The sequence below is a fragment of the Ochotona princeps genome, chromosome 4 (genome assembly GCF_030435755.1).
Source record: "Ochotona princeps isolate mOchPri1 chromosome 4, mOchPri1.hap1, whole genome shotgun sequence".
NCBI classification, from domain to species: domain Eukaryota; kingdom Metazoa; phylum Chordata; class Mammalia; order Lagomorpha; family Ochotonidae; genus Ochotona; species Ochotona princeps.
Genome location: NC_080835.1, coordinates 47,957,279 through 47,969,490, shown reverse-complemented (window position 1 = coordinate 47,969,490; position 12,212 = coordinate 47,957,279). Strand labels below are relative to the sequence as shown.

Here is a 12,212-nt window from a genome sequence, read left to right as displayed (position 1 = left end):
AGGAGCTCGGCACAGGGGCCAGGGAGTGAACCAGCAGCTGGACCTCCCATTCCACCCCTCTGACCTTGCTGGCACCTCCACTGCTGTAATCCCGAGGGATCTGGGGTCCTGGAGAGGCAGGTGTTAAATGTGGGGTCCAGGGATGTTTCCTCATGGTCTGAAGTCCAGTGCTGCCTTCAGAGAACACAGTGTCCTAGGCGCCGGTCTGGGCTGTGCTTGTGGTGGGGAGCACATGTTTGAACAAAGCCTTCATCCTCAGCGGCGTCAGCAGCAGGGTCGCAACTTAAAAAGCTCCACTTCCAGCACTGTCTCTTTTTCATCTGGCTAACCTGGAACGTACATTTCAGAGTTAAATAGAATTCCTTAAACAAAGTATTGCAATGAATGTTTTGATTTTTATCTCCTTTTCCTTCCAACCCCAAAGCCCCATAGAATATCTCAGGTCAGAATGTAAGGACCACTCTGTGGCTAACTCCCAAAACCCTTGCTGCCCTCAGCCCAAGCTTCCCTGCGGCCTTTGCTTCTCTGGCCTGTGTCTGTACCCAGGTTTGCTTGGGTGCAGCCCGTGCAGCAGGGCCAAGCCAGTGACTAGCCAAGAGCATCTACCTGCTCACCAGGTGGGGCTGCGCCCTGGGCCTCCCGCTCCCACTTTGGCAAAGCCACGGGTTGTCATCCAGCTTCCTTTATTAATTACATTTCTTTTCATTTGGTCTCCTCTACCCTCAGCCCATTTCCCTTTCCTCTCAGATTTAAGTCCTTCTTAGGTATCATCCTCAATTCTACTCAACCGACCTTGTCCTGGGGTCCTGGTCTCCATCTCTTTGGCCCTTTTTCTCCTGCCCAGGCGTTATCTGTCATGCAGGTGATAATGGTGGTCGGTGTCTGCCTTCCTTGGAATGATGCTGGTTCTGTGCTCCCCCACAGGGGGAGTCCCCGAGGGGCCTGGTGGGGTAGCAGGTTGGTGACTGTGGACACCTTCGAGTCGGCCTCTACCCACTGAGAGCCCATTTGAAGTGGAAGGTCCTCAGAAAGCAGGGCTGTGCCCCCAGATATCAGCGAGCTGCATCAGCAGAGAACAAAGCTCAGTTCTGGCTTGGCCCAGCTGGGTCCCCAAACAATTCACAAGTACAATACTCTAGTGTTCAGTCTAGCCAGAGTGAGTTAAATGAGGATCACAATGATTCCATGAAAATAAAATGAAGATCTAGCTGGAGCAGAGCTAACAGAATGGTGGGGAGGATGGGTGGCCGGGCCTGGCGTGTGGTGGGGACACACTAACGTGTCACACAATGACTGTACCTTCAGACAGTGGTTAGTTCTGCACCCCTGAGCAGACCAGGCAATTGAGGGCCAGAGAAAAGCAGATGACAAAGATGAAACTCCATTTACAGATTATTTATTTCAAAGAGTTACAGAAGAGAGAGGGAGAGGGAGACTGTCCAGCCATTGGTTCATTCCCCAAGTGGTCTCAACATCCATGGCTGGGCAAGGCCAAAGCCAGGAGTGAGGAGCCCATGCACTTGAGTTTCTTCCGCTGCCTTCTCAGGCACACCAGCAGGAGGCTGGATGAGAAGTGGAGCAGCTGGAACTCAAACTGGCATCCATATGGGATGCTGGCGTCGCAGGTGGCAGTTTTATATGCCATACCACAATCCAGCTCTGATGGTACTTAATTTAATAGCAGAACTCTCCAATCCCAAAAGATGATGGAGTTACGAAACAGAATCAGAGCTGCTATCTTGGGGTTTTTCTGCAGGAGACCAGCAGCCAAACTGCCCAGTGGCTCAGCCCTGCCAGAGAGGACAAGGGGAACGGCTCACCCCTCGGCCTCTGCCAGTACCATGGGGAAGGGAAAGATATCTCCAGCCGACAGGGCCAGAGTTCTTCTCAAAGAGTGGCTCGCAAGCCCTGGAAAATGCTTCAAGCTCAGCAGACAATCTATGGGCTCCTGACAGGAAATGAGAATCAGGACAGGAGAAGAAGGTTGAAGAAGCTACATGAGCACCAATTAGAAAGTCCAATTAGGACATGTTGACACGGGCTGCTCTGGCCAGCAGGCACCCCCAGAAAAAGCCCATTGAGGGTGCTAACAAAGCACTGACAGAGCCATGAAGGCAACGCACACCAGCGTTCTCTTCGCCTCCCTCAGCACTTTGACAAGGAACTGCAAGAAACTCGTGTTTACCTTCAGCCGTGCATTGGGTTTGTACACCACAGGCTCCTATGTGGCTGCCGAGGGGCGGGTCACTTTGGAGGCCTGACCAACAATCGCTTGGTGGGAGGGGGTTGGGAGCAAGCTAGGGCAGTGCTTCACAGAGGTAAAGGTCAATGCAAGCTGCTGCAGGGAAGTCAAGGAAAACACTTGTTCACCTGGTTTGACCTCAAAGGGCAAAATCACTTTACCAGGTGGCTCGTGCTGACCACGCCGGCAGCAAAACCCATAGTGTATGGAACTATAGTACCTAATTATGTTCACCCCTGGTGAGCATAAAAATTAACATGCATGTTTAACATCGTTTTTTTATTGATGCAATCAATACATTTGAAATTTAGCAGCAAGTTAACGGTAATTTGATATAAAATCTCCTAGTTATCTACTTATTTAAAATAAGTTGTTTGAAACCATGCACAGCAACCTGAAATCACAAGAACACAGAGGAATGACTGACGCCCTCTGGCAAGTTTATTTGTCACTTTGGAACAGTTTTGCAGTGCAAAGTGCAGACAATCACTGGGAACCTCCACTACTGTATTGGGCCTCTTGTTTCCCCCTATAAATAACTGCCTAAATAAAAGAATTTGAAGTAAAACCGAGCCAAGTGTGCCCACAACCTTGCACTGGAGGGACTCTGCCTCCGTCGTATCCCGCCTAGCGCTGGCATGCACAGAGCTGATGATGCTGGCTCCAGCTGCTGGCAGGCCCACGTTGCCTGTCCTTTAAGACCATGTGCAGCAGTTTATGCTGCTTTGGAGATAACCCGCTTTGGTTTTACATGGGCACAAATGCACGGCGGGGCTCAGCAGAGCCCGGAGGCTAACAGCTTGGCAGAGCGCTGTCCTTGTCCCCACCCACCCCCTCACCTTAGCACTAGAAAGAACGGGTTTGTTTCTGTGCCACTCAGCGGAGAAGGGGCCTTAGAGTTTTTTTTTGGTTTTAGGCTGGGCAGTGGATTTTGCAGTGACTTTGGCTGCAGTCCCTTGGCCTGCGGTCGCAGGGGTCTTCTCTGCTTCGCCCTTGAGATCGGCCGGAAGGAGCCTGCTAGATGTGGAAGCGGAAGTGCAAGTGGAATGGCACGTGTCAACGATGTTTGCAGTTGCCTTCTTGTGGGATGTAGGAGACTCCTTTGCAGAAACAGTGGGCCAAACATAAAAGGACAGGAGCAGATTAACTTTCAGACACAGAGCTACCCACAGAAATGCACAGCAAGGAACTACAATTCTGTCCTGGATTCGTCAGGTGAAGCACTCTCTAAATCCAGGCTATAAACCAGTCACACTGTAAAACCATTAAATGCCAGAAACAGCTCCTTTAGCACCTTGAGGAAAGCTGCCTTGTTTAGTGTTTGGTGTGGAGCAGACTGTACGGGCTCAATTTTAAAAGCTTCACTAATGCAAAGTCAGAGTCTGTCTGGCAATCTGGCTACAGGTCAGTCCACTGGGACACACTGTAAGACATCTCATTTCATCCTTCCTGGAATTCATGGGGAGAATGAGCGAGTGGCCCGTCTGCAGCAACTTTGTGCCTGGATTAGAATCACCAGGATGTACTAATTCAGGGTGTCCATACAAGCAAAACACCAAAGCTTCTCTAAGCCACCTGAGCCTGGGCAGGTTTGGAGATCTCATCAAGTCTTGATGCCTCACTGGCAAATGGGGGAAAAATAATACTTTCATGTCTACTAAGAGGTCCATACTGAGAATGAACTGAAAGAGTGGTCATGAGTAATTTCTGTGGGTGCTATGGGAGAATACGTTAAGCCTCTGCCTGCAATGTCATCATCTTATATGGGTGCTGTTCACATCCTGGCTGCTCCACTTCCAATCCAGCTCCTTACTGATGTGCCTAGGAAAGCAGAAGACAGCCCACATGCTTGGGTCCCTGCACCTACATGGGAGCCCCAGGTGAGACTGCAGGCTTCTGGCCGTTGTGGCCATTTTGGGATTGAATCAGTCAGCTGGTGGAAGATTTTCTCTCTCTCCCTCTCCTACTCTGCCTTTCAAACAGATAAACCTTAAACAAATAAACCAAATACCCCCCCCCCCAAAAAACGGAATGTATTATGTAGCTTTAATAAACAAAACCAACAGAAAGGGTTTTTAATGAGCAGTGGTGATTTCTCAGGCACCTCACTCCACATTAGAGGAGGAATCAATCTTGCATCTATTGTCATGATTGAAACAGACTCCATTTTGAGCTCAGGCCTGTTTACCAAGTGACCACACAACCACATCACATTGACTGCAGGGCTCCAAAGGTGCAGAGATGCCTCGGGGCCCTCGCATGCAGAACACAGCCAGGACCCAGGAGCACTGAGTGGGCAAGCTCCTGGGCAGAGTGGGCCGAGAAGTGGCCCCGCGTTTAATAGTCTGCTGGTTGGCAGTCGTACAACGCTAGGATAAACAAGCAGGAAGTGGACAACTCCCAAAGACCGCGAAAAGATCACAGGTAACACCAGAGACAGGGACCTGGTGTTTCCTTGGCTGTTTGGGCTCTTGTGACACTGTGACCACATTTCACGCAAGCAGACATGTTGCTGGCAGTAAGTGACTTTCCAGGGCTGCAGAACAACACTGGGCCATTCATACTTTCAGGATGGAGAAAATCTACCTGCTGGTTGTTAACTGCAAACAGCCCTTAAAAGAGCACCTCCTCAGAATACCCCCTCACGTCTGACTTTGTAACAGCATATGCTAAATCTTGAGTGGGTAAACTTAAAAAGCATTCTGCACTAAGGAAAAAAACCTGAATTTGCATACATTTTGAAAGTAAAAAGATCCATTTTTTCTGGTTATCTTCCCCAAGAAAATGACTGGGTTATTTCTCTATGTATTCTTTTGAAGAAGTGAAAAAAAAAGTACTAAAAATTCTTTAATGTTCATTAATGCAGCTTTTATCCCTTCATTGAAAGCTCCTTATACTCAACCAAAGGGTGAGGATATAACACGCCGATGTCCTAATGTCTGGCTGGGAGTCAGTTGCTTTGTTTAGTATGGTGCCAGTCCCTAGGACATGGAACTGCTCTTGGGAATTCCAGCTCATGAAATTAACTGTCCACACACAACCTATTAAAAGGTGAAACAAGCAGTAGTTCTCTCTCTTTGGAGAGTTTTTTTTTTTTAACATTTGTTTTTCTTTTAAAGGAAGACCTTTACAGAGAGAAAAGGAGAGACAGAGAAGGTCTTCCATCTGCTCATTCACTCCCCAAGTGGTTGCAATGGTCGGAGCTGAGCTGATTCAAAGCCAGGAGCCACAAGCTTCTTCCAGGTCTCCCATGTGGGTGCAAGGTCCCAAGGACTTGGGCCATCCTCTGCTGTTTTCCTAGGCCACAGGCAGGAAGCCAGATCAGAAGCAGAGCAGCTGGGACAGGAACCAGGGCCCACATGGGATGCCGAGCCTTGGAGGTGGAGGATTAGCCAGTTCAGCCAATATGCCAGCCCTGAGGCAATGTTTTGAACATGTCTGCCACAACTGGCCCTCTGCAGGACAGGAAGAGAGAGACAGTGACGTTGGCTCAGTGCTTGCATTCTGCACTGCCCATTTGCTGATGGCTTTGAATCATTACACTCAGAAGCTGCAGCTAGCAGGAGCAACTATTTGGAGACAGTCTCAGTGGGCAGGATCCCACAGGGATTTTTAAGGCTCTAGTACCTTATAGCTACAGTATCTTGGGCTAATTCTCAAAATTTTCTGGCCAGGTGGAAGGAAAAAGGAAACTAAATCAACATGTTTGACTGTTTCAGTGTTGCTGAAAGATAGGAAAATGAAAATCCTTGACCGCCTTAGAATTTCAGTGATTCATTTCTTTAAATAGGTAGTATATCTCCTGACTTATACTCACAATGTTCAAGATCTCCCTGCCCCTGGCTAGCTCAGCATTCATCAAAGACAAGAGAACTGTGGGTCTATAGTGGGCACTGCCAGAGCATTCTGATGCATATTTAAGCAAACAGAATTGGTTGGCATTTACTGTCATTTCCATTGGCTGCAGGTCAACACAGTAATAATGGCAATCCCACATGGTTCAGCCTAAGCCACAGGTCAACATGTTTTCTTCCCTTGTTTTTATGCAAGTGATATCCCTCTGTACATATTCTTTTACATAGTGACGTTTTCAAGTAATTATTATCTTGAACGTCACAGAAAAGGTAGAATTTCCTGGCTATGAACTATCTTTTTGTTGAGATGTACCATAATTTACTTAGCTAGTCCTTTCACAATGAGTAGTCAAATTGCCTACAATCTTTTACTTACTTCCATTTATTTTATTTATTTATTTTTTTAAAGATTTATTTTATTTTCATTACAAAGTCAGATATACTGAGAGGCGGAGAGATAGAGAGGAAGTGGAGCTGCCGGGATTAGAACCAGCGGCCATATGGGATCAAGGCAAGGACCTTAGCCACTAGGCCACGCCGCCGAGCCCTACTTACTTCCATTTATACAAATAATATTGTGGAGCACAGTCTTGTACTCATGCAGTTTTGCACATCCGTGTATTTATAGAATACGCATTTTCAAAATAACATTTTGTATCAAAAGGTACATGTCTTTAATTTTGAAAGATATAACCATTTTATCTTCTACTGCAATCATGAAAATTAATATGCTTAACAGTAAATATAAGAACATATTTTCAAAATGCTTATATATATTTGAGAGACAGAGAGAGAGTGCCACCTGTTAGTTAACTCTCCAAGTGACATGACTGGGCTCCATGAAGGTTGGGAGCTGGGAGCTCAATTTGGGTCTCCCACACTTATAGGGGGAACACACTAACATGAGGCATCAACTATTGTCTCTCAAGGTGTTTATTAGCAGGAGGGGGCTGGGTCTTGAATTCAGGCACTCTTAAATGGACTGTGGGTGTCTTGACCAGCACTTTAAATGTTAGGTCAAACGCCCAAACCTAAAGTTGGCTGTTTTCCTAATGTGATAATTTGATGTTTAATATATTTTCAAACTAATACAGACAAGCATATTTTAATATCTCTAAAACTGACCTAAAATGGATTGCAAAAATGACAGTTTTTTCACTCTCCTAGTAACATCAATGCAAACCTACTCACCTTTAGGCAAATGCTGATGGTAAATGTTTAGAAGCTTCCATGTAGCTGGGTATACCATGTAAAATACTGTGTTAGCATGCATATGTTGTGCACATGTGTAATATGTATTGTATGCACGTGTAGCATGTGTTTGTGTGCACGTGTGTGCATCTGTAGTGTGTGTGTGTCCTAAAGCCACTGCTTAGGCAGCAGGATCTTTCTAGCTGTTGAGTGATCTGAGCCTCCACTCCAGAACAGCTCATAGAAACTGTGCTCTGACACTAGCGGAACATGGACACGGAATGACCTTCACGGTGTCTTGCAGGGAGAGCTGGAGTTTTCTTTATTAAGAGTCAAGCCTCTCACCTTCTTGGAATAAAAAGGCCAGGGCAAATTCCAGCTTCCAGACTTTTCCTAAGACTGTGAACAAACCTTAATTTTTCAGGGATTTCTTCTGTTAGGTTATAGATTATCTGAATTTTAGGTTTCTCCTTTTCCTTTCTCAAGCTGGTGGGATTCCTTAGGGATCTAAGATGTCATCGAGGCAGTTTTACAGTTTTGTAAATAAAGGACAGAGAAATGAAGAGTGAAATTGTTAAGGCTCTAAGATCTTTCTCATGACAGGCAAACAGAAGGACAGAAGCCCCCATAAGATGATACAAGAGGGGAGAAAGATGAAAGAGGGATTTCAATATTCAGTTTCAGGGGAAAGATTCTAACTGAGCACCACGAGTCTACTGGTCATCCATGTGTCAGTTCAAGGGCAAATCTAAAGATTGCTGTGGGTGTCCTCTGAAATCACTGCCCTCGTGTGTCATTTCACAGCACTTAGGAAAATGGGCCATCCTTGGAAAAACACTTTAGAAATAAAAAAAAAAGGAACTCTCTGTCCTCATATGAAACTGTGGTGGATTCATACTTGAAACAACGCAACTGGCTTGAGAAGATATAAAAGAGCCAGAAGGGTTTACAGCCAGGCTGCTAATGCGATAAAGGGTTGGAGGCCTCCATATAAGAGAGCCCTTAGTCTAAAGAGATAAAAAATAAGAGGATATATACAATCAAAGGAGTGAGCCGATTTCAGCACCATGGAGCTGGATGGTATCTCTGAGTGCTGCACTAAGTCAGGATGGTCATACCAGGGGCTGCTCCAAGCAGCCCTTCGATCATTACTCTTGGAGAAATTCTTACCATTTACAGGTGGAATGATGGAGAAGATGCCCTTATGGGGTTCCTTCCAGTGTCACCTTTCTGTACTTCAGTAACCTTGGCCTTGATGCCTCTAGTTCATGTTATTAATCTTGAGTGGGGAAGAAGGGTAGGGGAAGGGAGAAGTGGGGAGAAACCCTTTGTGTGCAAGTGAAGATATGTAACAAGCAAGAAAATTGGACTAAATATATATATTTCATTATTCACTGGCGTAACTTTAACCTGATGAACTTATCTGGTGATAATGGATGCAAAACCTGTAAGCTCTAGGCATATCCCTGCAAGTTAATACCAGTGCATGATTACTGGAAACTGTTACCACTTCTCTGAATTTTGAGTAAAATACATGCTATTTAAGTAAAGTGGTTTATCACCATAGCAACCATTTCCAGAGTCACACATTCAAATTATAGACCTGCACAAGTTCCAAATGACAAAATTCTGATTTAAGTTCTCTGCTGTAGTTTGCTTGCAATGGTCACCAACCTTCTCTCATGTTCATTCCCTATGACTTCTGGAAGGAAGGACAGAAAGAAAATCAAAGGAAATAAGAGAAATCAACTTCCATTATAATGATTATTCATATAAAGATCTGGATCTTGTTGGGAGTTACTGAAAATAAAATTTACTTTGAAAATTAGAGAAAGATGTGAATTTTTTTGGTAACTAATGTAAAATCTGCATACAGTAAGATACTCAGATCTCAATTGTACATCCCGATGAGTTCTGACAAATGCATATACCTATATAATCAAAATCACAATCAAGAAACAGAACAAGTTCCCACTCTACCCTCTTTTCTTGGGATGATTGGATTTTTAAAAAACATCAGTTTGACTTTCCCAAAACTTCATAAGTCAAAAATGGCATATCTGACTTATTCGTTTAATACCGCTAATTGAAAGTTTTACTGAGATATCTGTAAGTTCTCATGCTACCAAAATACAGGTCTTTGGGTTCATCATGTATCCATAATTCATTTTTTCTTGCCAAGTAATACTCTATTGCATGGATACACCAAAATTGGCTTACTCATTTTTATTTAATGGACATTTGGATTATTTCTACTTTATGGCTATCATAAATAAAGTTGGTATAAACATATCCCACAATCATTTTTGTGAAATTAAAATTTTATATATTTGGGATTGCTAGGTAAATGATAAGTTAATGTTTAGTTTATAAGTAATTGCCAAATTATATTTAAAGAGGAATGTATCATTTTGTATTCCTACAAAAAATACAGGAAAATCCCAGCAGTTCCGTGTCTTTGCCAATATTTGAACTTGCAGGTCTTTAGTTCTGGCTGTTCTAGTAAATAGGTGGTAACATTTTATTATGGTTTTAATTTACAATTTCTTGATGAGTAATGCTGTTGAGCAGCTTCTCATATACTTATTGGTTACTTGTACACCCTTTTAAAAAGATTAACTTGGGCCCGGCGGCGTGGCCTAGCGGCTAAAGTCCTCGCCTTGAAAGCCCCGGGATCCCATATGGGCGCCGGTTCTAATCCCGGCAGCTCCACTTCCCATCCAGCTCCCTGCTTGTGGCCTGGGAAGGCAGTTGAGGACGGCCCAATGCATTGGGACCCTGCACCCGTGTGGGAGACCCGGAAGAGGTTCCAGGTTCCCGGCATCGGATCGGCGCGCATCGACCCTTTGCGGCTCACTTGGGGAGTGAATCATTGGACGGAAGATCTTCCTCTCTGTCTCTCCTCCTCTGTGTATATCTGGCTGTAATAAAATGAATAAATCTTTAAAAAAAAAGATTAACTTATTTGAAAGGCAGAGTTACAGAGGCAGAGGCACACACACAGAGACAGAAGGAGAGTTCTTCCATCATCAATTCACTCCCTCAAATTGGCACAAAGGCTGGCGTTGGGTTAGGTCAAAGCCAGGACCCAGAAACTTGAACTAGGTGTTCCACATGCATACAGGGGCCCAAGCACTTAGACCGCCTTCTGTTGCTTTCTGAGGTACACAGGTAGGCAGCTGGATTGGAAGTGGAACATCAGAGACCTGAACAGATGTTGCTATGGCATGCCAATGGTATGCCTATGGGCTTAACCCACTGTACCTCAGTGCTGGCCCCTCTCCTTCTAATTCTCCTTCCCTCCCTTTTTCTTTTCTCTCTGTCACTCTTTAATATAAAAAAATTTTTTTTTTAAAAGCTGAAAATACATTTACAGCAGGTTGACTATACCTTTTCCCCCCAGGGGTTCTGGGATTTGGGGATTAAGTATATTCAACCCTGTATTTATGCCCTGGCAGAGACCGTTTGCTGACTCCTGCTCTACGTAATCATTGAACTTAAAAATATACATGCAGGTCACATGGTTAAATGATAGCAGCCCACAGGATGGAGAGTACTTTCCATCTAATGCAGGTCCTTTGTTACAGATGGACAACAAAAAAGAGCCGGGAAAAAAATGTTTCGAATGCTGTGAGGGTGCTTCCCAGTTTGGAGACTAAACAACCGTTCTCCCAACTTGTTTTGTGGGCCCTCTTACCTGCTTTCCTTCCTCTCCATCTGAACTATCATTGCCATCATGGGCATTTCCTTTGAGATGGTAGTTCTTCAATTTTTCTTGAATGGACCAGTAAGTCTTTTCATCTGCTGTGTTCTCCTCATCGCTTTCTGGATTATTTTTCCATTCTTTCATCATTTCTAATACATTGTATGGTCTCCCTGAAGCCAGTGTGTTGCCCTAATAATAACAATAAATGTTTATTTTTATAAATACTTCAGGCAATTTAAAAGATCTACATCTTTTAATAATATACTCCTCCATTTTCAGAAAAATTCACTTGGAAAAATGAGAGTGCTAAACTCTTGGTGCCCATCAAGATCACACTGAGTGTGTCCTGACCCTGAGTGTGCCCTGACCCTGCGTGTGTCCTGACCCTGAGTGTGCCCTGACACTCCGTGTGTCCTGACACTGCGTGTGTCCTGACCCTGCGTGTGCCCTGATCCTGCGTGTGCCCTGACCCTGAGTGTGTCCTGACACTGCGTTTGTTCTGACCCTGCGTGTGCCCTGACCCTGAGTGTGTCCTGACACTGCGTTTGTCCTGACCCTGCGTGTGCCCTGACCCTGCGTGTGTCCTGACTCTGCGTGTGTTCTGACACTGCGTGTGCCCTGACCTTGCATGTACCCTGACCCTGCGTGTGTGACAGCAATTGGTCAGGGTGTTGATGGGAAATACTCAGGGTTGAAAGACCATGAGGCATGCTGGGGCATGGCACACCACACAGGCCATTCTCCAGCACCTGCAGACCCTTCATAGTACCGTTCCTGGAAGACTGACAAGGAGGCTGGAAGAATGAGAGCTCCCAAGATGAGTCCGACACCAAGGATCAGTCTGTAAAAGGTCAAATTGACTAAATTCCATTGATAAGTTGAATGTCACACCTAAGAATATAGACACTTGTTTGAAAGCCCTTATCTGTCTGGAAGAGTTAGATGGAATATGGCTGTTTGTTGTTACTGACTCAATCTCCTTATCCCAGACATAAGTAGAGTATACTAACGCTGCCCATTTAATATTAACTATACTTTCACAAATACAATATCCCACCTAATGTGCCAACAATGCATACTCAAATGACTCCAAGTTGACTAGGAATGTCATAAACAGTTTTGCTACTAACTCAGACAGTTAGAAAACAACTGAACAAGAAGTTTGGATTACATTTAAATTAAAATGAGAAGTTCAGATGTGGGCACCATTATGGAGTGG

At 44.8% G+C, this 12,212-nt stretch overlaps 1 protein-coding gene across 2 annotated transcripts in view; it reads right to left on the bottom strand.

Annotated features, from left to right (window-relative positions):
- Positions 1 to 2,637: 2,637 nt before the first annotated feature.
- The window catches only part of STK33 (serine/threonine kinase 33), a 160,517-nt gene continuing 150,942 nt past the window's right edge, over positions 2,638 to 12,212 (bottom strand). For both annotated transcript variants that reach the window (XM_058663428.1, XM_058663427.1), the window contains exons 12-13: positions 10,986 to 11,182; positions 2,638 to 3,361 (exon numbers count right to left, since the gene is read on the bottom strand). In XM_058663428.1, coding sequence (XP_058519411.1) covers positions 3,136 to 3,361; positions 10,986 to 11,182 — 423 coding nt within the window. In that variant the 3' untranslated portion in view covers positions 2,638 to 3,135. The remainder of the gene's footprint in view (positions 3,362 to 10,985; positions 11,183 to 12,212) is intronic.